This window comes from Prionailurus bengalensis, chromosome A3, assembly GCF_016509475.1.
Source record: "Prionailurus bengalensis isolate Pbe53 chromosome A3, Fcat_Pben_1.1_paternal_pri, whole genome shotgun sequence".
NCBI classification, from domain to species: domain Eukaryota; kingdom Metazoa; phylum Chordata; class Mammalia; order Carnivora; family Felidae; genus Prionailurus; species Prionailurus bengalensis.
Genome location: NC_057354.1, coordinates 114067878 through 114093490, shown reverse-complemented (window position 1 = coordinate 114093490; position 25613 = coordinate 114067878). Strand labels below are relative to the sequence as shown.

The window sequence follows — 25613 nt, the reverse complement described above, 5'->3', positions numbered from 1 at the left end:
ACAGGAGTTGATGGTCTCATTATATAATTTTGAATTAATTACTTAGCAAGACAAAGAAATGACAATTGCTCAAAGCAGCATCACAATACAAACAGATGTTATGTGAGGATATTTTGCAGTTTGTCATATGGATCCAATTCAGGCAGGCTGTGAGCCATGCCAAAATATGCAGGCATTTGATGCTAAGTTGTACAGAACTACTACAAGATACAAACTTGGACTCCATAGACATTGGAACTTGGGATCCAAGTTTGAACCGTGTCTTAGAAGGGAGAGCTCCTACATGCTGTCGTCTCCTTTAAGTCTTGGAATAGAAGGAAAATAGAATGGAATTTAATTTAAAAAATAGGGATTTAAAAAAATGTATTCTCTTCTTTCAGACATTTCCAAACAGGTTTAATAACAAAATTTAAGCAGAATGAGAGTGATATTTGGATGGCTTTTGTGCACTGTAATGACTTTCTGAAACCAAATTGGTATAAAAATAGAAGTGTTTGTTTTATATTAGGGAGTGTCTGCAAAACCAAACGCACTGTCTACGGAATATTTGTTAGAGAACCAGAAGACATGTGCACTGTTTACATTTGTGCTTCTGAGATTGCCAGCTATTGTTCCCTTCGACCTACCCGTTTCATTTCCCCACGCAAGTTCTGAAACTGAAATTCAACCTTAGACTTGACTTTGTGGGCTGTTGGAAGGTGAAGAAGGTGGGAGAGAATAGTAACCAAACCTCCCAAACAGGATCTCACAGTCTCAGGATCCGAATTAAAATAGAAATCCTTATGTCTACTTATTATTCCCATTGTCCCCTACTCTTATGTAAAAAGTAAAAACAAGGAAATTGCTCAGATATCAAACCAGTATGTGTAGCATTGAAAAAGGAAAATGTCACTTCCTATTATTTTTTCTGCTCTCTCTCAGCACACATACTAGATTCCTTTTCTTTTGTTAGTCCCTTTCCAGGGCACGCCCCCCCTCCCCCCATTTATTTTCCCCGAACCCTCCTCTTCATTGAACTGGTCACCCACCTTTGTAAGGTTACGTGATATAACTGCAGGGTAAGTACCCGAAGACATGTATGGCCAGAAGGGCCATGTGGGGAGGAGGTGGGCAGTCACTGTGGACTGACCACATCAGGAAAGGCTGTGCTGGAGACGGTGCAGGAGTGAACGCAGGTGTGCACCGAGGGCTGGAAGGTGAGTAAGTGTTCAGAAGGGAACTGGCGTCCCAGGTTAGAAGAGCACGAGGAAAGCCATGGATTTGAGTGTTCACTAAACATAAGTGGCCAGGTTATACCTGTTATCCTGGTAACCCATCGTGTTTAGTGTTTGTCTCAAGGTTTTTCATTTTTAAATGAGGTGTTATTAATTGTTGCATAAAAAGCGGAGTGGGTTTTCATAGACATCCTCTTTGTTCTTCCCTCTTCTGCCGCAGTCTCATCTAGTATCATACTCGATGCATGTGCAGAGGACAGAGCTCCCACTTTCCAGTGCTAAAATCTGAACAATGACCAGTAACAGCCTGTCTCTTTTTTTTCCAACCCTTTCCACACACAACTTACTAACCTGACCCTTTCAAGGACAGTACACAGGCTGCTCGCTGATAAAGCCTCCTGTGCTTGCTCACAGAGTCTGGGAACAGCCACCTCCTTCAGGTCCGGGGTGCTGGTAGGAGAAATACTCGCACCAGTGTCTTTGTAAGCCCCCTTGTATGTATCAGACATTTGTGCCAAACTGCGGCCTGTGCGATGCATGACGTTGCCTGGCTACCAGTTGGCAGGATTAACGGGAAATGTGGGGAATCATAGACTAGATGTATGGGGAGCAGAGCCGAGCAGGCCTGCCATAAATAAAGCACATGGGGAATAGTCTGAATTCTCTTGCTACAGTGGTTTGATCACTTATTGTATGGCCTAAATGTACCACTATTTGTATATTACATTGCTTGGTAACTTTTATATAGTTTATAGTAAACCCTTAGGCAGCATTCATTTCCAAAAAGCAAACAAATCAAAAAGTGTGTTAGAGGACCATAAGGAACTCAATTCTCGTTTGTCAAGAGAGATAATAAATGTACAGGTTGTACAACATTTACCCTCCACTTCAGGGGCTGTGGTGATATCACTAACAGGAAGACCTAAATTTGTTGAAGAAACATTAGCATTTACATCAAAAGTTAGTAGTAGTTGGTTTTCTTTTCTTTTTTTTTTAAGTCACATCCAAAGATGATGATTTAATATGAAGCTATAGAAGGTGCATTTTCATGGCATTTTGTGAGGCTTGACTTTTCATTTGGAGCAAATGAAAATGAGCAGAAATGGTTTATAAGATTGGTCCATCCCACATTTTCTTATATGTGTATGAAAAGTGAGATCACAGGTGCTAATGTGCTTGCTCTCTTAGGTGAAATAGCTCATTACCAATTGAATTCACCGGTTTGGCATTAGTGACATCAGATGCTTCAAATAGAAAAGTCATTAATTCTGTTCTCATAATGGTTTAATTTTTTTCACCTAGTTAGTGGATTCAGAATAAAATTCTTGGAAATTCATTCTCTCAGAGGTGAAACAGCTCACATTATTCTGAATGCTATTGTACATTCAATTAAAAAGTGAAATGTAACAGATGAAAGTCTTACTTTTAGTGGTGGTAATATGGTTATCAATTTTGGTGGAACATGGCAACATGGTTGAAACCGTGTTCTTGCTGAATTAAGAAAACCTGTGAAGTGTAAACATACTTGGGTTTGATTGTGATGGTAGACATAATGTGGTCCAAAGAGGCTTCTACTAATGGAAATAAAAACTGGCTGTTGTCATTTATAATTTTTTTTTTTTTTTTGAGAGAGAGAGAGAGAGAGCAAGTGAGAGCGAGCAGGTGCAAGCTGGGAGAGGAGCAGGGGAGAGAGAGAGAATCCCAAGCAAGCTCCATGCTCAGCACAGAGCCCAATGTGGGGCTTGATCCCATGACCCTGGGCTCATGACCTGAGCTAAAATCAAGAGTTGGATGCTCAACCAACTAAGCCACCTGGGCACCCCTACAACTATTTTTATATACACCATTGGGTAATTGAATTATAAGATTCTTGTGACTTTTCTGATGTTGAATTGAATTTTGTATCGTGTGGCAGTATTTACTTTTCTTTTCCTGCCCATCGTCAGGTGGATTTTAAAAATGTTTGAATTTTTTAAGAATTATTTTATAAGTCAATTTAAGTGTCCTACAGTCACATGAACTGTTTAAGAAGAGAGTCTTTTGCATTTTTGCTGCATTCTGTTAAAAATCAATTGGAAATCTTTTATGTCTTCAATTAATGGAGTTCCAAAAAAAATCCAGCTTTTGAGTTTTTTAGCAAATTGTAATTATTGTAGGCAATATTTTCAAACAGGGAGACACTGAAATTTTCCATAAAGGGAATAGTGAGTGTTCAAATGATACACAGGATTTAATTTTGAAATGTAAAATCACACTTTTGAATATCTTCACTGTCTGCCAGGGCTGCCATAACAAAACATGACAGACTGAGCGTTTAAGTAACAAGTTTATTTTCTCACAGTCCTGGAAGCTAACAGACCGAGATCAGGGCACCTTCAGCGTTCGTTTCTCAAATTCATATTTGAGGTCTCTCTTCCCGGCTTTTAGATGGCAAGGCTCTTCCTCTCTGTGCCTGTAGTTCTCTTCTTATAAGGATACCAGTCCTGTCATATTAGGGCCCCAATCTTATGACGTCATTTAATATTAATTGTCTCCCTTTTTTTTGGCATGGGAGAGCTCGAGGGATGTGGGAAGGGTGGAGCATGGTGGGTGAGAGAGAGAGAGAATCTTTCAATGCAGGGCTTGATCTCATGACCTTGAGATCATGCCAAAATCAAGATTTGGATGCTTAATGGACTGAGCCATCCAGGCACCCCTAATCTTAATTATCTCCTTAAGAGCCCCCTCTCCAAATATAGTCACGCTTGGGGGGTTGGATTTTAACATATGAATTTTGGGGAGGTATAATTCAATCTATAACATCCACCTAGGAGGAGTTGTTTGTTTGTAACATTTTATTATGAAAATTTCAATTATATAAAATATGTAATAGCAGAGAGACCACTATAATGAGCCCTTTCCCATATGTCTGTCAACCAGCTTCAACAATTACTAACTTATGGCTGATCTTATTTCATCAGTATTTCCTTAACTCAACCCCATATTATTGTAAAACAAATCCACAGGCACCTGTGTGGCTGAGTTGGCTAAGTGCTGGGCTCTTGATTTTGGCTCAGGTCATGATCTCACGGTTTGTGGGATCAAGCCCCACATTGGGCTCCATGCAGATAACACAGAGCCTGCTTGGAATTCTCTCACTCCCTCTCTCTGCCCCTTTCCTGCTCATGGGCATGTGAGTACATGTGCATGCTCTCTGTCTCTCAAACTTTAGAAATAAATTTAAAAAACTAATGTATCAAGTCATTTCATTTTTTATTTTTAAAAAACGTTTGTTTATTTATTTTGAGAGAGAAAGACTGCAAGTTGAGGAGGGGCAGAGAGAGGGGACAGAGAGAATCCCAGGCATGCTCCACTGTTTTTGTAGAGCCCAATACGGAGCTCGATCCCATGAACCATGAGATCGTGACTCTAACCAAAACCAAGAGTCAGACACTTAACCTACTGAGCCACCCAGGTACCCCCAAATCATTTCACTTTTATTTTTATTCAAAAAAAATTTTTTTAATGTTTATTCACTTTTTGAGAGACAGAAAGAGTGTTAAGCAGGAGAGGGGCAGAGAGAAAGGGAGACAGAATCTGAAGCAGGCTCCAGGCTCTGAGCTGTCAGCACAGAGCCCAGTGCAGGGCTTGAACTCATGAACTGTGAAATCATGACCTGAGCTGAAGTTGGCCACTTAACTGCCTGAGCCACCCAGACACCCCTCTGTTAAAAATATTTGAGTACATATCTCTGAAGAAATGACTTTAAAAAGTAACCATAATACCATTGTACTTAAAACCTCAATAATAATTTGTAGGAAACTTTTATTGATCTTCTGATTTTAAATGAATTAATTTATATTCTATACTAGAATTGAAGCCTGTAATTTATCAGTGTCTAAATTTGGTGAAACTTATGAAGAATAATAAATAGAAACAATTTATTTTATGAATTTTGTCTTATTAAAAATATTTGTTGAAGGTGCCTGGGTGTCTCAGTCAGTTAAGCATCCAACTCTTGATCTCAGCTCAGGTCTTGATCTCAGGGTCTTGAGTTCAAGCCCCATATTTGACTCTGCGCTGAGCATGAAGCCTACTTAAAAATAAATTATACGTACAGTATATATATTTGTTGAAGAAAGGCACTCTAAATGGAGGCAAAAAGACAATACTTAAGAAAAATATTTGTAAGTTTCAATATTAACAAGACTAGTATTCAGAATATCCTCTGTTTAATAGCAGTTGCTCTGAGTTTACCAGTTATCTCAGTGCATTAAAATTTTTTTCGGGTTAAGGTGCTTAGGTGGCTTAGTTGGTTAAGCATCCAACTCTTGGTATCAGCTCAGGTCATAGTTTTGCTGTCTGAAATCAAGTCTCGGGTCGGACTCGATACTGAGCATGGAGCCTGTTTGGGATTCTCTCTTTACCTCTTTCTCTGCCCTTCCCCAACTTGTACTCATACATGTGCGTTCTCTCTCTCAAAATAAATATTAAAATTTTTTCCCAGCTTTATTGAAGTATAATTGACGTATTACATGGTGTAAGTTGGAGGTATACTTTGTGATTGATACTTGTATTGCAAAATGATTACCATAGTAGCATTGTATTAACATCTCTGTCACCTTACATAATTACGTGTGTGTGTGTGTGTGTGTGTGTGTGTGTGTGTGTTGATAACATTTAAAATCTACTCTCTTGGCAACTTTCAAGTATATGATACAGTCTTGTTAACTATAATCCCCATGCTGTATGTTAGAACCCCAGAACTTATTCATCTTTACAACTGGAAGTTTGACCCCTTTGACCAAAATCATCCCATTTCTCTTACCTGCTCGGCCCCTGGCAACCACCATTCTGTTTCTAGAGTTCATCTTTTTTAGAGTCCACATAGAAGCAGGAACATGCAGTATTTGTATTTGTTTCTCTCTGTCTGACTTACTTCACTCAGCATAATGTCCTCAGAGTCCATCCATGTTGTCACAAAAGGCAGGATTTCCTTCTTTTTTTTATGGCTGAATAATATTTCTCTTTTTGTGTGTGTGTATATGTGTGTGTATACATTTTCTTACCCATTCCTCTATCCACAGACAATTAGATTGTTCACATGATTTGGCCTTTGTGAATAATGCTGCAGTGAATATGAGGGTGCAGATACCTCTTCAAGACAGTGATTTCATTTCCTTCAAATATATACCCCAGAGTGGAATTTGCTGGGTCATATGGGAGTTCTATTTTTAATTTTTCCTCACTACATTTAGAAAGAATATTTTCTCAACTAAAATCATTATGGCCTACTGACAAGAGTCCATCAAAAGTTTTAACAGTTTTAAATGTATTAGCAATAAATTTGACAATTAACAATAAAGAACAACACTGGAGTAGACAGGTAATTTTATGAAAAAATTGTAAGTACTAAGATCATAATGAAAAAAGAAATTAATCAGTAAAACAGCAATATGGTATTAGATTAGATATGATTAAGGAAATGATTAAAGTTTATAAATGTTGATAAAATTTAAGTAATTTTAAATCTATAGTATATTACAGAAATGTTCAGATGTCATAAATGTATAGCTTGATTATGTTCCTTTTGTTATTTTAAATGTTTAGCATTTAAACATTTTTACTTTAATATATTTTTATTTTTCAGTTTTGAACAGAACAATCTTATAAGTTCCCTGATACAGTAAAACCAATTTGTTGTTCAACAATTTGTTGGCCTTTATAAGGTCTTTTTTAATATATGTAACTTTAATTATTTTTTAATGCTCCATTTCACTTTCAAAAATGTTGCATTTTGATCAAGTATGTTACACGGTTGCCCAGCTAAGCATTATCGAGAGCCTACCACGTACACACACGGATGTGGGAATGAATTAGGCTGTGTCAGGCTATCAGCAAAGAGCGGAGAGTTTCCGGTGGGGAATGATATGGATAGAACTAGTTTTTGAAGGGCCTTAAATGCCCTCCTTCAGGATCTTCCCACCCCGTGGGTGTGGAAGTCTGATGTGGTTTTGAACAAAAGAGTGATATGACAAAAGTAGTATTGTAGGAGGTTTAAATAAGGAATGAATGTCATGGATGAATGGGCAGCAAGAGGAAAGATAGAACGGGGTGAAGCCTCATTACAAAGGAAAATCTTCTGAGACCTTGTCATTTGGACTGGCAGGATTGAGGGAGAGCTTAGAATCCGAGAGGATGCCAGTTTTCTCAACTGTCTGATTAAAAAGGATGGGGCGCCTGGGTGGCGCAGTCGGTTAAGCGTCCGACTTCAGCCAGGTCACGATCTCGCGGTCCGTGAGTTCGAGCCCCGCGTCAGGCTCTGGGCTGATGGCTCAGAGCCTGGAGCCTGTTTCCGATTCTGTGTCTCCCTCTCTCTCTGCCCCTCCCCCGTTCATGCTCTGTCTCTCTCTGTCCCAAAAAATATATACACGTTGAAAAAAAAAGGAAAATGTCCCTGTTGATAGAATGTAGAGAATTCAGGAGGAAGGGAAAAGATCTTTTATGGGAGAAGATAATGTGATCTTGGATACTGAACATGAGGACATGTTGCTATATCCAAGCAGAGGTGGCCGATCGTCCGTCGGACCTGGAGTCTGAAGCCCGGTAGTAAGACCACAGTTGAACTTTCACATTGGGGCTTTTTTGTGGAAGTAAGTAAAGCCATGTGAGTGAATGAGTTCTTGACAGAAAATCTTGGAAGAGAACGCTGAGCAAAATCCTAACCTTTGAGCAACAGTTGGAGGAAAGTAGAAGTAGCACCGGTGAAAAAAGATTCAAACAAAAGATACCAGAGTATTGGTCAGAGGAGTAGGGATTCATGGAAAGGATTTTTGGAAACTAAAGGAACAAGTGTTAGTGGGTGATGTGATGTGTAGTGATGAGGTCCAGAGAAGGCCAAGAAGAGGCCACTGGATTTGGAAGTCACTAACGACCTTCAGAACCAGCTTCGGGAGGTTTAGAATGGGCAGCGCATGAGGAAATGGATGTAGCATCAGTCGACTGTTCATATTAGGAGCGTGTCAAAGAGATGAGAGTCAGAATGTAGAATATTGTACAAGGGGCAGAAGAGGCAAGTAAAATGTTTCAAGATACGGAGACCTTTACATGGTTGAGGGCAGTGGATAGAGGAGAGGGTGAATACAGCAGAGGGAGGAAAGATTGAATGTTACAGAGAGAGGGAAAGATAACTAGAGAAGATCACTCTAGGGAAGAGTGAACTGAGGAGAAGAGATGAAGGTATTAGCTCTGGAAAAGGCATAATATTTCTAATGAGACTGGAAAGAAGATGAGAGCATCACTATTATAATAGCATTTTCTGTTTTCTTACGCATCTTCTATAGTCTGAACTAGAATGTAAGCGTAAACCATTTTGAGGTACTGAGGGGGATATGAAAGAATTGTGTTAAGACATGGCCTCTCACCCGCCTGTGGTTTATATGGGCTAAATGAGGAGAGGAGGCAGAAATAACTGTGACCAAGGGGTAGAGTAAATAGACAGCATGCTTCGGATGCCTAGGGGTGGCATTATGAATGAGGATGTGAATGGTCAGAAGAGGCCTGGTGCAGATGCTCTGAACTAGGAGGAATGGTTGGGGTTTGGATGGGAGGCAGATGTTGAGAAAACGGTTTCAGTAGAGAGGCTAGCAGATGCAAAAACCAACCATGTAGCCAGGAAGGGTTTCTCGGGACCTCTTGGTTTGCACTGTTTATTTTTTTATTTAATAATAATAATAGCAGGAGCTAACATCAAGTATTTACTAGGTGCCAGGTTCTAGTGTCAACGTTTTGCATGTATTTTTAATCCCCACCACATCCTTTAATCCTTGAGGTACTTACTGCTTTTACCCTCATTTCACAGATAAGGAAACACAAGGTTAAGCGATTTGCACCAGTTCCCACAGCCTGTAATGGGTGGAGTGGGGATTTGAACCTGGGCTTTCTGGTTCCAGAGCGCTTACTCTCAACCTCTTCCCTCTTGCCTCTAGAGGATGTCGTCTTAAGGTTAGGAAGTAATGGTGGATTTGGTTGAGGTCGAGTTAGAAGCTGTGGGAAAGCTTTGAATGCAGAACTGTCAAGTTTGAATTTCATTCTTCCTTTAACGAAGACCCACTGGGGTTTTCATCAGGAACGAAGAGAAGTTGTAAGTTGCACGTTCCGTAATGATCCAGCAGATGACAGCGCGTATGTCTGCGAAGACCAGGGAGTTTGAGAGGAACGAGGGAGGCCCTTCCCAGCCCATTCTGTACGTAAGACCACACTTCCAGGGCACAAGACTGATAGAATTGTGAGATATCTCGGGAGCTTGTGTTCTCCCTTGATGTGTAGCGGTTAATTTTCGATTTCATTGTGGTTTTTGAAAGAAGAAAGCGTTTTTATTTGAAACGGAGTTCTCGAGTTTCTGTTGTGAACTGGTATTCACCGTGGTGGAAAGACGCGAGGAATTGGAGCTTACATTCCGATGGAGAAGACAGAATGAACATATGTGAATAATATGGAGAGAAAAAAGAGATTCTTTCCTTTTTGTTCTTCCTTTCTCATATTGGTAAGCAATGAAAAATGAAACTCTTAAAGTCTAACTTGCATAACTGCCAAGAAACACGAGCCCCTTAGTAACATCTGGGCCATAGCTGTGGCTGAAGGGCGGTGGGGAGGGCGGAAGCTTTGCTGCTGTAAACCCGGCTCCAAACCCTGGCGACCCCAGGAACACAAGGAAGGTAAATCCCCTCATCTTTCTGAGCCTCTGTTTCCTCATTTGTGAGGTGGAGATACAATCCCCATCTCAGTGTGCTGCTGGGGAAATCAGAGCCAACGTATGTCAAGTGTCTAGCGTGTTTCCTGTAGTGCATTCTCAGTCATAGATGTCACATTTCTCTCCTGCCTGGTGCAGTGCGGTAGTAATGGTGGAAGGAAGTCATCACTGCCCCATTATCTGTAGCCTAAATTAGGGGGCTACATCTAACATGGGAGTCTCACGTGCAGATAATATCTGAACACCTGTATGTCCTCACATTATACGTTCTCTGGAAAGAGTGGGCAAATGTAAGAGCCAGTCATAACCAAATTGGGGAAAGGAATAAGAGGGGCACGTTAAACAATTAATAGCCTGTCTAGTTAAAGAAAAAAGTATGTATAAAGTTTAGTTCATCCTGTAGTTTAATTTTTTTTTAAGTGTTTAGTTTTGAGAGAGAGACAGAGTGTGAGTAGGGGAGGGGCAGAGAGAGAGGGAGACACAGAATCTGAAGCAGGCCCTGGGCTCTGAGCTGTCAGCACAGAGCCCAATGGGGGGCTCTATCCCAGGAACTCTGAGATCATGACCTGAGTCAAAGTTGGATGCTTATCTGACTGAGCACCTAGGCACCCCGATCCTGTAGTTTAAGCAAGACACTGAAATAGAGGAAATTTTTCCTTTAGAGAGAGAAAGAAGCTGGCAGCCTGGGACTTGTGTTTCCTTAGGGAGGATATGAGAAATTTGGTTATGAGAGTTGGTGGTGCACATTTTTAAAGAATATGAGCACCAAGCATTACTTTAGAGAAAAGCTGCTACCAAAGAACATTGGTATCGCTCTTGGATTTGTCTTGGGTCATTTCCTGTTTAAGGAAACCACATTCAACAACTTATCTGAATTTGGGGGTCATGGGAATGAGTCAGGGACGTGGAAAGGAGGGATAGACAGCATGGCTTGGCTTTAGGATTCGTTATAACATGTTGAACGTTTTACATGACATAAAAAAAAATTCAAACAATCAGTTCTGTAAGGAAATTTAGCAAAAATGTGAAGCTGCTGATTATTCCTTCTGCAGAAGCTTTGAGGAGGAAGTAGATTTGAGCAGTAGACTCTTCATTTAAGAAAGAAAATTGTGATACATAAGCAAATGGTACCTAGCGTAGATGTACTTTAAGACTCCTGTAAAAATTAACTTAAAAAAATTTTTTTAACGTCTATTCATTTTCGAAAGAGAGAGACAATGTGAGCGGGAGAGGGACAGAGAGAGAGAAGGAGACAGAATTTGAAGCAGGCGTCAGGCTCCGAGTTGTCAGCACAGAGCCTGACACGGGGCTCAAACTCACGAACTATGAGATCATGCCCTGAGCTGGAGTTGAACGCTTAACTGACTGAGCCACCCAGGTGCCCCAAATTAACTTTTTTATTGTAAAAATAATCCACACCCTTTGCCTAGTGGTGCTTAGTCTTTATTAGCCCTCGGAGTAGCAAACTGTTTAATTCCTTTTTTTTTTTTTTTAACTTTGATTTCTATTTTAATTTTTGAGGCTAATGTATTGCGGTCTCTGTGTTCACCACACCTATTGCACACCAGGAACCAGGAGCCATTGTGTGGCTCTAGGCAGATTACTTCCTCTCTAGGCCTTGTTTTCCCCTCTGCCTCTTTTGAATTGATTTCTAAGGCTTCTAAATGAATTGATTCCCTCCTGACTCTTCAAACCTGCGGATTCTACGGTTTGTGTCGCCAGGGTACTTACTTTGCCACTAGATGGCACTAAGGTGCCTTTGAAGCCTGTCACCTCTGGGTTTTCAGAATCTTGGGTGTTTGCTTCCTCAGATCCCCATTTAACATTTGGGTGACGGAGACCCAGAGGTTAAGTTACTCAGAACCTCTTGAATCCCAGTCATCCGTCTTCCCCTCTGTTCCACTGTTTCTCTAAGGGGCTTTGTGAGGGAAACTCAGAGACCACGTTCTCAACCAGTCTTGTTCTTTCTTAATTATTTTTAAAATAATTTTAAACCATTCTTTAAGTGCATATATCATCATATTCAAAATAAATAATTGGCCTGCGTTAGTGTTTCTGTATTGGCTCCCTCAGAGAAAAAAGCTAGACTGTCCACTTCTAAAATCTTTGCCTTTCCTGTGAGTAGCCGGCCTCACAGTTTGCGCGGGAATAAACACGACAGAAATCTCAACCGGAGCCTCTCTACCCGATGGTTGTTTCTCCATTCTTGCCCAGTCCCTCTGACAAGAGGTTTGCCTTTCAGCCCTCCCCTCCAACTAAACATGGTCATCCATTCTTGTGCCTCACCTCTGTCCACTTGCCTAATTGGGAGAGCTTTTGCGGGGGTGGATATGCTCCAGTTCTTAAACATTTGATCTCCTGGGTTTTCCCAGCCCATGTTAACCGTTCTTTTTTTCCTGTCTTGTGTTATTGGTGACGAGGATGGGATTGCCATCAATCATGGCTGTGTGTGGACAGATGGTACAGTGGGAGACAGGGTGGCCACGTGGAGAAGACGTGGGCTCTGCAGTCCCGCTGACTGGGTCAGATCTCTGCTCTGTCAGGGACTGACTCTGTGGCCCATCGTCATCTCTCTAATGAGGAGGAAGTAGTAGGGTAATATTTACCCTGGAGAGGGTCCCGTGAAGAAGAACTGAGGTAATGTATGGAAAGCTCCTGGTGTCAGTGCTTGGCACACATAGTAGCTGCTCACTAAGTGCTAATTATTCTGATTGCCATTGTATAGAGAGGAACAAGAGAGGCTATATATAGCATGTGAAAGGTAGGAGCCCAAGCAAGGGTCTCGGTCAGAGGACCTAGATTTTTTTTTTTTTTTTTAAGATCTCTACATCCAACGTGGGGCTTGAACTCACAGCCCTGATATCAAGAGTCGCATGCTCCACTGACTGAGCCAGCTACATATCCCCCTTTTTACTTTTTAAGTGTAGCTTCTAGAAAAAGTGGTGAGGCTAACATCATATCCCCACCTGATTGTACTGGACTGAAAGGTAGAGAGATCTTTTGTACTCAAGCATATACAATTTTAATTTGGGGAATCATCTACTAAGGTTTTTTGGAGGCTTTTGATTTTTTTCTCTTACGATGTTCTTTTTTCTTTTAAATATGCTTTTTTTTTTAAATGTTTATTTATTTTGAGAGAGAGAGAGTGTGTGTGTCTGAGCAGGGGAGGGACAGAGAGAGAGAGAAGGAGAGAGAGAATCCCAAGAAGGCTCCATGCTCAGCACAGAGCCCATGGTGGGGCTTGATTTCATGAACCATGAGATCATGTCCTGAGCCACAGTCAAGAGTCGGATGCTTAACCTAGGTGTTCCATGATGTTCTGTTCTTAAGAGCCTGACTGGCATCTTGATGCACTATTGGCGTTAATCGTTTAAGTAATCGTTAAAAATGAAAAAAGTAAAAGAGGCACCAAATATTCTCCTTCGTCCTCCAAATCCTGAGGACCTCAATGGAGAAACATCTGAATGTATTATTTATGGTTTAGTGTGTCAGCTACAAGCAATTAGAAGATCATTGAGTTTGTTTTTTGAAAAGCCATTTCATGATTTCAAAGAATAGGGTGTGTGCAAAAACCATCTCCCATGTAATTATATCTTATCAACAGATGGAAATCTACTAGCAGTTAATGGTCCTAGAATTTTCCTTCACATGCAAATTATTAAAACAACACAAATGACCAAGAGTAAAAAATAAAGAGAGAGAACCATAATACTATATATTAAATGAAGTCATCAGCCTGATTTTCATTAAATTTATTTTGGTTTTAAGACACTAGTTACAAAACATTGACTTCTTTCAAAACCTTAAAGGTAAATAATAATCTCATTACCAGCTTGTTTTAGAGCTATGAGTAATTGCTAATTTTAGATTTGTAACCTTTGTCTTGCCAGGTGGATTGAAAAATAAAATTCTTTATTTACATCTTGAATTTACACTTGCTTTTTTTTTTTTTAAATAATGACTCTTGTGAAATAATTTTGTGGGAAGTTTATTTGCAGAAAGCAAGCACAGCACATGGGTTTTGAGAACTTTGAGGGTAATTTTCATTGTTCTTCCTTTAGTCCCAGAATGAGGTATCCCTTCTTCCAAGTAAACTTGTAACCATAATTCATTGGATATAAGATACCATCAGTTGTAAGAGGCACATTTATTTTAAGTGCCACCTTGTATAGAAAATAAAATGCCTCCAATAAACTCTGACAAAGCTGTTGGATCTATTTCAGAACTGTTAAATGGTGAAAAACAGGTGTACCTTATACCTGATGAAATATAAGACAGATTTTGTAACCTACACATTGGTTAGAAGTTAGAGAGCTTGTTTTATATATTGTTTGTAAGTTAGCATCAGACTTTAGGCGAGCTCAGAATGTATTATATTTAGTGAGTATGGTTTGGTCTCCAGATTCTGTAAATGATGAAAGTGTAATGAGGTCTCTTTTCAAGTGCTGTTAGCCCCTTGATTCAGTAAAGTGAACTAACTTTGCTTCAACCTGGTATCTCTACCTTCTCCCCCCTCCCACCAAACACACATCCACCCTCTTTTCAGTTCTTACCTATTCCCCTAACAAAATCTGTTCTCCATAAAGGCTCCTGATAGCAGTTATTTATAGCCTCTTGTGAATTCAAGGCAAAGTGTTAAATTGCCCAAGGATGTTTGCTTTTTAAGCCTTATCTCTAATTATCGGCTAAAAATCTTTATCTGCTTAAAAACCGTTCAGGCCCCGACTAGCCATATGGAACAAGTTTTGTGAAAATGGCTGGGGGGAGGAGGGATGTGGGGGCGCCTCCTGCGCTGTCTCTGTGGAAGGCTACGGGCAGATAACAGAGCACCTGATTTCCTTTCCCACCCTGAAGGGTGCCACCAGACCTGTCTGCCTGCTCCCTGCCTTTGTCCTGGGAGTCCGTGAACCTAATAGGCTACATTCTGCTGCTGCCCTTACTGACCGTATCCAGAAGAAAAGCAAACTTGCCTTGAAACAGCTGCATTTCTCTGACCAATTTCATTGAAATTTTTATCAGTTTTATCTTCCTTTTGATAGAGGCTATTGAATTTTAAGGAAGCCCTGTGATACGAAGAATTCTTCTGTAATTTCAATAGCTACTTCCTAATTCACCTGTTTTTGTATTTTATTTTATTTATTTTTTTCTTTTGAAATCTCTGTGCTCACACATCTTACTGACTTAAGTCAGTCTTTCCATTTCGAATGACTATTTGGTAATCCAGATTCTCAGCCTGCTTTTTCTACATTATTTTCAGGCAAGCCCAAGCAGATACACGGTAGAGCAGTTACTTTTGTTTAAACTGCAGAATTGTTTGTGGTCTAACTTGAAGATGAAAGCAAGAGTTTTTTGGGTTTTTTTTCCCCCCCTCTCAAGTTTGTTATACATTTATCAGTTGTGAATTTTCTGATATTTTGTATACTTAAAAAAATTTTTTTTTATGTTTCTATTTTATTTTTGAGAGAGAGAATGCTAGCGGAGGAGGAGCAGAGAGAGAAGGAGACACAGAATCTGAAGCAGGCTCCAGGCTCTGAGCTATCAGCGCAGAGCCTGACGCAGGGCTCTAACTCAACGGGCTATGAGCCCCAACTTATGACCTGAGCCAAAGTCGGACGCTTAACTAACTGAACCACCCAGGGGCCCCAATACTTTGTAAACTTTTGACATAGTTGATACTCACTAAAAATGTTAGATTGATCCCAGATTGGTACTATCAGGGTTTATAGACAGAGCTCTTGATTGCATTTATGGCGTTTGGTTAACACAAAGAATGGTGTTTCTCAGCAAAAGACATGCAGTGATATTGCACATGCTTTTGGTGTTGTGTTAGCTTTGAAAACTCTATGAAGAAATTCACCTCTGTTACTAAATTTCATACATTGAAACTAATGTAAAATGTCAGGTAAATATCCTATAGATGTCTGTATATGGTTGCATGACTTTGGCTTTTTTGTCTTTGCAGCTCGGGGTGTGGTTTTCTCTTGGCTGTGCCTGTTTGGCCTTGGAAGACTATGCAGGTTCGGCGAAGGCATTTCAGCGCTGTGTGACTCTAGAACCCGATGTGAGTTTGTTGGGTCTCCTCCTCTTCTCACAGCTCTGGGATATTCTCTGAGTTACTTGAATTGTACTATAGCTCAGTAATTTCCTGTGGGTACACAGTTTCAGTTATACAGAATGAATAGATTCTAGAGATCTGCTGTTCAACATTGTGCCTGTGGTTAACAGTACTGTGTTGTGTACTTACGATTTTGGAGAGACGGTAGATCTCATGTTAAGGGTTCTTATCACAATAAAAAAAAAAGATAAAAGATGGAAAAAAATTCAAATTCTCTATTATTTTATGTTAAAATAAAAAGAAAACCAATTGGAAGAAAATATACCTTTGACAGAAAGTCACACATTAAGGTAAATTATTTATAAATCTGGAAATAAGTTTTTTCTTATAATAACTAACTTATTCATGGAAAATAAGTTTGATACAACAGTTTTTTAGTTAAAATTATACTTAAGTACATAGCAAAATGTCGCATCTGTTCTATCATTCAGTAACATGTGCTGCCTATGTTCATTGCATTATTAGAAAGTTCTTTTAGTTTACAGTCCTTTAATAGTTAATAGTTTCACTGAGTTGATAAATAATTCACATGTCATGTAGTTCCTCCATTCAAAGGTAAAATTCAGTGATTTCTTGGTATATTCAGCATTGTGTGACTGTCACCACGATCAATTTTAGAACATTCTTATTATCATAAAAAGAACCCCCCTGTACTCATTAGTAGTCATTCCTCATTTCTTCCAAACACCTTCCACTCATTACCCTCCACGCCATGCCCCAGGCAACCACTAATGTGGCTTTGCCTGTTCCGGACACTAACTATACATGGAATCCTATGCTATGCGGTCTCTTGTGGCCTCTTTCACTTTGATCAGTGTTTTCCCAGTTCACCCACGTTGTTGCACACATCAGTACTTCTTTCCGTTTTACTGCCAACTAATAGTCCGTTATATGGGCGTATCATGTTACTTACTCTTCCATTGTTGGACATTTGAATTGTTTACATTTTTTGGCTATTTTAATAGTCATTTACAGTTTTTGTGAAAATAAATAGATTTATAGATTCATTTTGTGTAAATAAATAGATTTTTGTGTAAATAAATAGAATCACAGATATATGATTCTATTTCTCTTAGGTAATGTGCCTACTAGTAGAGTTACTGGGTATGTTAGCTTTGTGTTCAAAATTTTGAGAAACTGTCAGACTGTTTTCTAAATCACCATTTTACATCCCCACCAGCAATGTATGGGGGTTCCTGTTTCTCCACACTTTGGTAGCTCTTGTTATTATCTGTCTTGTTGATTCTAGTCATCCTTGGAGGTGGGATCTTGTTGTGGCTTCATTTTCCATTTTCCTGATGGCTAGTGATGTTGAGCATCTTTCCATATGCTTATTGGCCATTTGTGTCCATTCATCTTTGGAAAAATATTTGTTTGTTGACATCCTTTGCCCAGTTTTAAATTGGGTTAGTTGTCTTTTTATTGTTGAGTTGTAGGTGTTCTTTATACATCCTAGATACAAGACCCATATCAGATATATGATTTGCAAATATTTTCTCCCATTCTGTACCTGTTTTTCACTTTCTCGGTGGTGTCTTTTGAGATACAACAGTTTTTAGTTTAGATGAGCCCCAACTTATCTGTTTTTTTCTCTTATTGCTCATGTGTTTGGGGTCATATGTAAGAATCCATTGCCAGATTTAAGGTCATGAAGATTTGCCCCCATCTTTTCTTCTAAGAGTTTTATTCTTTTAGCTCTGACATTTGTGTCCAATCTGCTGTTAAATCTGTTTATTAAACTCATCACACCTTATGTGGTTGGTGGATGTTGACTAAACTTATTACAGTGATAATTTTATAGTATATAAATGTATCAAATCATCATATTACACACCTAAAAATGAGACAGTGTTATATAGCACTTATTTCTCAATTTAAGAAGGCTATGCATCATTTCAGATAATGTGTTTTCTTTAGTCCTTTTTACAGTTTTCATGTTTCTGAGACTCCCAAGTTGTTCCCTTACTGTGTTCATGTCTTCTTCAAATCTTCGTATTAAGAACAACTATTTTGAAGTCTTTGGTTATTCCTACATCTCTTTCATTTCTGTTTCTACTAATTTTTCCTTCAGTTGTGGATAAATTTTCTTGCTCGTTCACATGTCTGTCAAGAGTTTTAATTGTATCCTACATACCATGGATGCTGTGTTGTTGAGTTCCTGGGTTTTGTTGTTTTCCCTCAAGGAAGGTAGAACTTTATTTTGGCATTTGTCTAATTTACTTGTGGATCATCTTTATTTTAAGCTTTGTTAGGGTGGGTGTTGCATTGTCATTATTCTGGGGTTGTAATCACGCTTCTCTAAGGTGTAAGCTTTTGGTGGCTGACCTTAATCCCATGTGTGATCAATAACAGTTCTCCACTCTGGTTGGTTGCAACTTGAACAGCTCCTAGCATTGTGTGGCCTCCAGAATGTCTGTTCAGCTCACAGCTCTCTGGCAGTTGTTCTCTGCTTGGCCTCAAGAAGTTTTGCCCTGAACACGTATATCTTAACATTCAGCCAAGGACCCACACAGATACTTATTGAGATTTCTGAAGCTTATTCTCTGCACGGATCTCATTTCCCTGTTTTTTTTTTGTTTGTTTTTTTGTTTTTGTTTTTTTTGCCCTGCAAATTCTAGCCTACATTTGAGCCTTGAACTCTAATCTTTTTTTTTCTTGAGTGAGAGAGAGCGAACGTACATGTGTGCATGATCAGGGAAGCAGAGAGAGAGAGACAGAGAGAAAGAGAGAGAGAGAGACTCAAGCAGGTTCCTTGCTTAGTGTGGAGCCCAACATGGGGCTCCATCTCACAACCTTGAGATCATGACCTGAGCTGAAATCAAGATGCTTAACCAGCTGAATTGGTTGCTTAACCAACTGAGCCACCCAGGAGCCTTTGATCTCTTTTTCTTAATCTCAGTAAGACTTGCTTCGTTTGATTTTTTCCTCCCTGTGCTGCAGTCCTGAAAGTGCCTCTAGATGGAGGTGTAGGTTGATTGTTGAGACATCTCAGTTTACCTTCTCTTAAGGGTCACAGTTCCTTGCTGCTTGTTGTCCAACTTCTCAGAAACAGTTGTTTCCTAAATTTTGTCCAGTTTGTAGCTTTTTATGGTAACAAGGCTAGTCTGGTACTAACTGTGCTATGTCTGCAAGCAGAGGTCCATTGCCACTTGATTTTTAAATCATACATTTGGAACCTGAAAACTATACGCTGTATATTTTGTAAAAAGCTCAACAAAGAGGAACAAGCATAATTCATATCGTTCTTGTTAGAATCAACATTCGTGCGATGGCTTTAATTTATTTTTGTCATTGCACAGAGGAATAGGGAAAGAAATATGTTTGATGAAATATGTAGGAATAACACTGGAGAACACATACTCCTTTATTCTCCTATCTGATGAAGGATGATGGTAAAATAGCAAAGCCTTTCAATATACAAAAAGCAGGGGCGCCTGGGTGGCTCAGTAGTTGAGCATCCAACTTTGGCTTAGGTCATGATCTCATGGTTCGTGAGTTCAAGCCCCACATCGGGGCTGTAAGCTACCAGCACGGAGCCCACTTCGGATCCTCTATCCCCCCCTCTGTCTCTACCTCCCCCACTCATGCTCTCTCTCTAAAAAATCAGTAAATATTTTAAAAGGTATGAAAAACAATATTCTGCATAGCCTTGGATTTGTAATAAATCTAAATATTATGTAAATTATGTTGCAAATTGTCCAGTTATTTTGGAAATCTAAATTTGTAAATAAAATCTTAGCTAAGTTCCAAATTAGTGCTGTAAGAGTTGTGTCGATTTGCTGACCATTTTTGTTTGAAATTATACAAGTGAAGTTTAATTCATTGAATTTTCTCCTACAACTTGAACATTCCTTATTGACAAGTCTGATTGTAAAGAGCACCTCTTGGACTCAGAAAATATGTTCTACTTTGGGTGGTAGCAGTTATTTTGCCGAAATGAGAGTGGTGTATAACTGGATTCCCAATCGTTTCAGAATGCTGAAGCTTGGAACAATTTGTCAACTTCCTATATCCGATTGAAACAAAAGTAAGTACATGAGACAAATATGAAGAACTCAGTTTCCAAAATGAGTGAGTTTAAAAAAATTTTTTTTTAACAAATGAGATTTTCTTCCACTGAACACTGAACGTTGTGCCTTCCTTCTTTTCCTCTTGCCCATCCATGTCTTTGAATTAGAATGACTTAATATAGCCATTTGAATTCTAAACGTAGCTTATTTCGTGAAAACACTTACCATGTAATAAAAAAAGAAATATTATTTGGAATCTTTATTTGATACTGAAGTTTTACATCCTAAATTTCATTGTATGATAAAAGTAAGCATGCCTTTAGTTGGTCAACTTCATTGATAGATTCGTATCAGTTGCTTGATGTGTACTAGATATTACTGAGAAATATAAGTATGAACCAATGTCTTCAGGAATTATAGATTGAAAAAATAAAATATCACTGTATTATTTTAAAAATTGATTAGCATTAGAACTAGTATGTGGTAGGGGCACCTGGGTGGCTTAGTTAAGCGTCTGACTTCTGCTCAGGTCATGATCTCGCATTTGTGAGTTTGAGCCCTGCGTCGGGCTGTGTGCTGACAGCTCAGAGCCTGGAGCCTGCTTCGGAATCTGTGTCTCCCTGTTTCTCTGCTCCTCCCCCTTCCTTGCTCACGCTCTTTGTCTCTCTCAAAAATAAATAAACATTAAAAATTTTTTTAAAGAAGTAGTATATTGTAAATATCAAATGGGAAATACAAAGAGAGCTATAATAGGGGCACCTGGGTGGCTCAGTTGGTTAAACGTCCGACTTCGGCTCAGATCACGATCTTGTGGTTTGTGAGTTCAAGCCCACGTCAGGCTCTGTGCTGTCAGCTTGAAGCCTGGAGCCTGCTTCAGATTCTGTGTCTCCCTCTCTCTTTGCCCCTCCCCCACTCATGCTCGCTCTCTCTCTCTCTCTCTCTCTCTCTCTCTCAGTAATAAATAAACATTAAAAAAAAAAAAAAGCCAAAGAGCTATAATAATAGTGACATTCGTGGAACACTCATTCTTTTTTAAGTTTATTTTTATTTATTTTGGTAAAGATATAGAGAGAAAGTGGGGGAGTGGCAGAGAGAGGGAGACAGAATACCAAGCAGGCTGCACCGATGTGGGGCTCGAACTCATGAACTGTGAGATCCTGATCCGAGCTGAAGTCTAGAATCCATCTCTTAGCTGACAGCCCCCCAAGCACCCCTAGAACACTCATTCTATGCCAGGCACTCTCTGTAGGTCTCAGAAGCGAAAAGGATTATGGTCCTGGTTCAGGAACACTTCTGAGAGAATGTTGGACTCAAGCTAAAATTTGAAGAATGGGTAGATGGACAGAGGAAAGCCTCTCAGGCAAGAGAAATGTGATCATATGCAGAACAAGTAAACTATACCAACTATAGATTATAGTGAGGTCTCTAGGGAGAGGGAAGGTTGGAGTCAAATGGCAGTGTGTTCTGATGATTTGACTAACAAGTTGAGACTATCCTGTTGGCAGTAGGAAGCCAGAGATTTCGGGGGGGCGGGGGGAGGGAAGTTCATGAAGAAAGAAGCTTTTGGGGAAGATTTATCTGGTGGCAGTGTGAGACAGACTAGAGAGGAAACTGGGGGCTGGGAACCCAATCAGGAGACAGCTGTTGTAACAGTCCAGGCAGGAGATAACTAGCCTGGAAAAAGAAGGGGCCGATGCCAGTTTATAAAGGGGACAACCAAATGGCCTTATTGACTGGCCACAGAAAGCCAAGGAAAGGGAAGAGACAGGGTTGCTGTTGCCAGAGTTTACTAGTAAGTGAAGGAAAGGATGGATCTATTTCCATTTTCATTTGGCCTTGTTTTCAAGCTTAATTTTTCTTTGTGGATTCACAAGACACTTCTGAAGATATCATTAAATCCACATTACATAGAGATCATGAAATGCTTCTGCTGCCCTTGGATGACAAACTACATAAATAAAGTACTGTTTTTTCTACCGCTGTCTTCGGAAAATAATACTATGTTCTTGATTGCAACTGATTGTGTTAAAATTCCCTGGGGACCCTTTTGGTTTAAAGCAAGGGCAGGGGAAATCCCTGTCATAGTTGTAGAGTGATCTCAGTAGTTTTTTCTGGTAACCCTGATAATTTTGTATGTAGTGAGGCTCTTGTATGTACCTTCTCTTCAGCCCACTAGCCCTGAGCATTCCTCTTTTTCTCGTAGGGGTTCCTCACATTGTTTGACTTTTTTTGGACACTTTCTTGTCTTCCTGCACCTCCGTAAATAGGTTTTTGTGTAAAAGTGGGGTTGTAAGGTCAGAGGTGAATCACTGCTTTATTGTTGCCTTTTTGCTCTTTCCTTTCTTTGCTGCTGTTCCAGACGTAGCTCATTTTTGACTCATGAGATTGTTACTTCAGGGGTAAATTATGACCGCTCCTCTCAAAAGAATTCTATCCATGCCTAAAAGGAACCCTTCAAACCATGTCATCTGCCCCTTTCCTCTCTTGGGGTTCTTCACTAATGTGCTCTTTTTGCTGTTTCATCTGGTTCCCTAGACATCATGTCCTTTGGGAAAATCTTCCATCTTTCTGTATAACTTGAAAAAAAAATTTTTTTATGTTTATTCATTTTTTTTTTCTCTGAGAGAGAGTGTGAGTGGGGGAGGGGGAGAGGGAGGGAGGGAGGGAGAGAGAGGGAGAGAGAAAGACATAGAATCCAAAGCAGGATCCAGGCTATGAGCTGCCAGCACAGAGCCCGACGTGGGGCTTGAACTCACAGACCATGAGATCATGACCTGAGCTGAAGTCGGACGCTTAACTGACTGAGCCACCCAGGCGCCCCTGTATAACTTTTACAGTGCAATGTCACAACCACTCTGGGCTTAATAAGTGAATCCTGAACTGAAGATCTTTGTGAAGAGGCCATACTTACTAGAAAAGAATTCATAGCAAAAACGTTGAGACCTGGAAATTGAGGTTAGAGGACCAGAAGACATGCAGGAGAAGGGATAATCCTCCTGCCTAGGTTGCTACCTATTGAGTTCTTTTCCGGCAAGATGACCTCACCCAGCCCCACACGGATGGGAGAACCCCAGGTGTGGTCCGCCACTGTTGAAGGCAGTTGCTGCCCCATGGGAGGTGGGCTCTGGGAGTAGAACAGAGAAAGGAAAAAAGACACACACATACACACATCCTCCCCAAACAGTTTAAGGCTGAATTTGAAGAAGTGTTACAGCAAGGGTACCTTCATTTTTAACTATGATAAGCCAGTCAGTCTGTTCCATAACACCTCTAGGTAAATTGTTATGACATGGCTATACTTCTTTTCAAATGCTTCAGGGAGTGATTCTCAGGGCAGTGGCCTGGGATGACCAGAAGAACCTCCATTATCCCTTCCAGAATTTGCCTTGAAGTCATCAAGGAGGAGATGCCTTGTTGAAACACTGTGGGGCTCAGCAAGGAAAGGGAGGTGGACCTTGTAGTCTTAAATGAACAAACTCAAAATGGCTTTGGAAAAGGAGATTGGTAGCATACATTTGAAGGAGGTTACTGTAACTGTCCAGTAAAACATTTATGATCCATAAAGGAACCAGAGTCTTATCCAGCCAGGAGAGTAAAGCCTAAGAATCTTTTTGTTGGATGAGATGTTTAACATTTCGAATAGGTGAAATGAAGTTCTGTTGATTTCCTTGTCAGTATCAAGTTTTTAATAGTCTTTTTCTCTTTTCTGAAGTGGCTTATATAAGACAAGGATTACTTTATGGTTTGCTATACCGTTTCTGTAAAACTGCCTAGCCTTTTTTTTAACTTTAATTGATTTATTTGGCTATTTCTTTAGCTCATCTTTATTTGTTCATAGCATTCTCTTTATGATTTTTTTTCAAAAAATTATTAATCTTATTTGTGCCATTTTCTTTTATTCTAAATGGAATTTAGTTAGACATTTGTCTGTTTTACTTTATTTTTTTCAAAGAGCCAGCTTTTGGTTTTGTTAATCATTTCTACTTTTGTTTTTTGTTTTTTGTTTTTTTTAAAGATTTTATTTTTAAGTAATCTCTACACCCAATGTGGGGCTCAAACTCACAACATCGAAATCGAGACTCACATGCTCCACCAACTGAGCCAGCCAGGTGCCCTCTGGTTTTTCTTTGTATTTACTTTCTTATTATTTTCTTCTTTCTTAAGTTTATTTGGTATTTTCTACCATATTAAGTTGAATGTTTTCACTAATTATGTCATTTTTTGTAATAAATGCATTTAAGATCATAAATTTCCTGCTACATACTGCTTCAGCTATATCCTGCAGATGGTGATAAATAGTAATTTTCATTAAGTTCAAAGTATTTTGTACTTTCTTGATGAATTAAAAAAAAATTATTTTTGAGAGAGAGAGAGGCAGAGAGAGAGACAGCACATGTGAGGGAGGGGCAGAGAGAGAGAGGGAGACCTAGAATCCAAAGCAGGCTCCAGGCTTCAGGCTCCGAGTTGTCAGCACAAAGCCACATGCGGGACTTGAACTCACAAACTGTGAGATCATGACCTGAGCCAAAGTTGGATGCTTAACTGACTGAGCCACCCAGGAGCTCCTTGATGATTTATTTTTGACAGAAGTGACCCCAATGGTGGGGCAAACTCACAGACCTCGAGATCATGACTTGACCCAAAGTCAGACACTTAACCGACTGAGGCATCCAGGCACCCATAAATATTTTGTACTTTCTGATACGAGTTTCTTTTTCCCCTTGCTGTGGTTTCCTTTTTTATTAGACGTGCATCGTTAAGTTTCCAGGCATATATTTTTTAAGCTATTTAGTATTGATTTCTTATTTAATTTCAGAAAATATAGTCTGTATACTTTCAGTTTCACTTTTTTTACACAAACAACTAGTAATTTTTGTTCTCAATAATAGTTAAATGTAATGACATATTTCATCACTTTCTTTTCTCACCATTGATCATTTATTGTATCCCTTTCTTTCTGGCTGAATTCCCTTTTATTTTTGTAAGAGAAGGTCCTTTAGTGGTTCTTATAAGATAGGGGCAGAAGGTGTAAACTTTCTTAGTCTTTGTACATCTGAAAGTGTTCGATTTTGCACTTATTTTTGAGTGGTAAGTTTAGCTGGTTGTAAAATTTGGGGCATGACAATTATTTTCATGCAGTGCTTTATTCTGTTGTCTTCTACATCTTTTGTTGCTAATGAAATATCTGCTATTCTCTCATTGTCATGCTTTTTTAGGTTTTCGGATTATCTTTTTAAATTTTTACTTAATTTTTTAGTTTTTATTTTATTTATTTTTTTATTTTAGAGAGAGAGAGAGCATGCAAGCAGGGGAGAGGGACAGAGAGAGAGAGAGAATCTTAAGCAGGCTCCACGCTCAGTGTGGAGCCTAATGTGAGGGTCCATCTCATGACCCTGGGATCATGACCTGAACTGAAATCAAGAGTCCAATGCTCAATTGACTGAGGTACCCAGGCGCCCCTGGAGTTATCTTTATGTTTTGAAATTTTGTACAGTATACCTAGGTGTTGGTTTATCTTTATTTATAATGTTCGGTACAAAAGT

The 25613-nt window shown here is 39.5% G+C and overlaps 1 protein-coding gene across 1 annotated transcript in view; it reads left to right on the top strand.

The window, feature by feature from the left end:
* Nucleotides 1-25613, top strand: part of TTC27 (tetratricopeptide repeat domain 27) — a 185109-nt gene that overhangs the window by 127569 nt on the left and 31927 nt on the right. Inside the window, exons 14-15 of the mRNA XM_043553218.1 lie at nt 15908-16006; nt 20035-20087. Coding sequence (XP_043409153.1) covers nt 15908-16006; nt 20035-20087 — 152 coding nt within the window. The remainder of the gene's footprint in view (nt 1-15907; nt 16007-20034; nt 20088-25613) is intronic.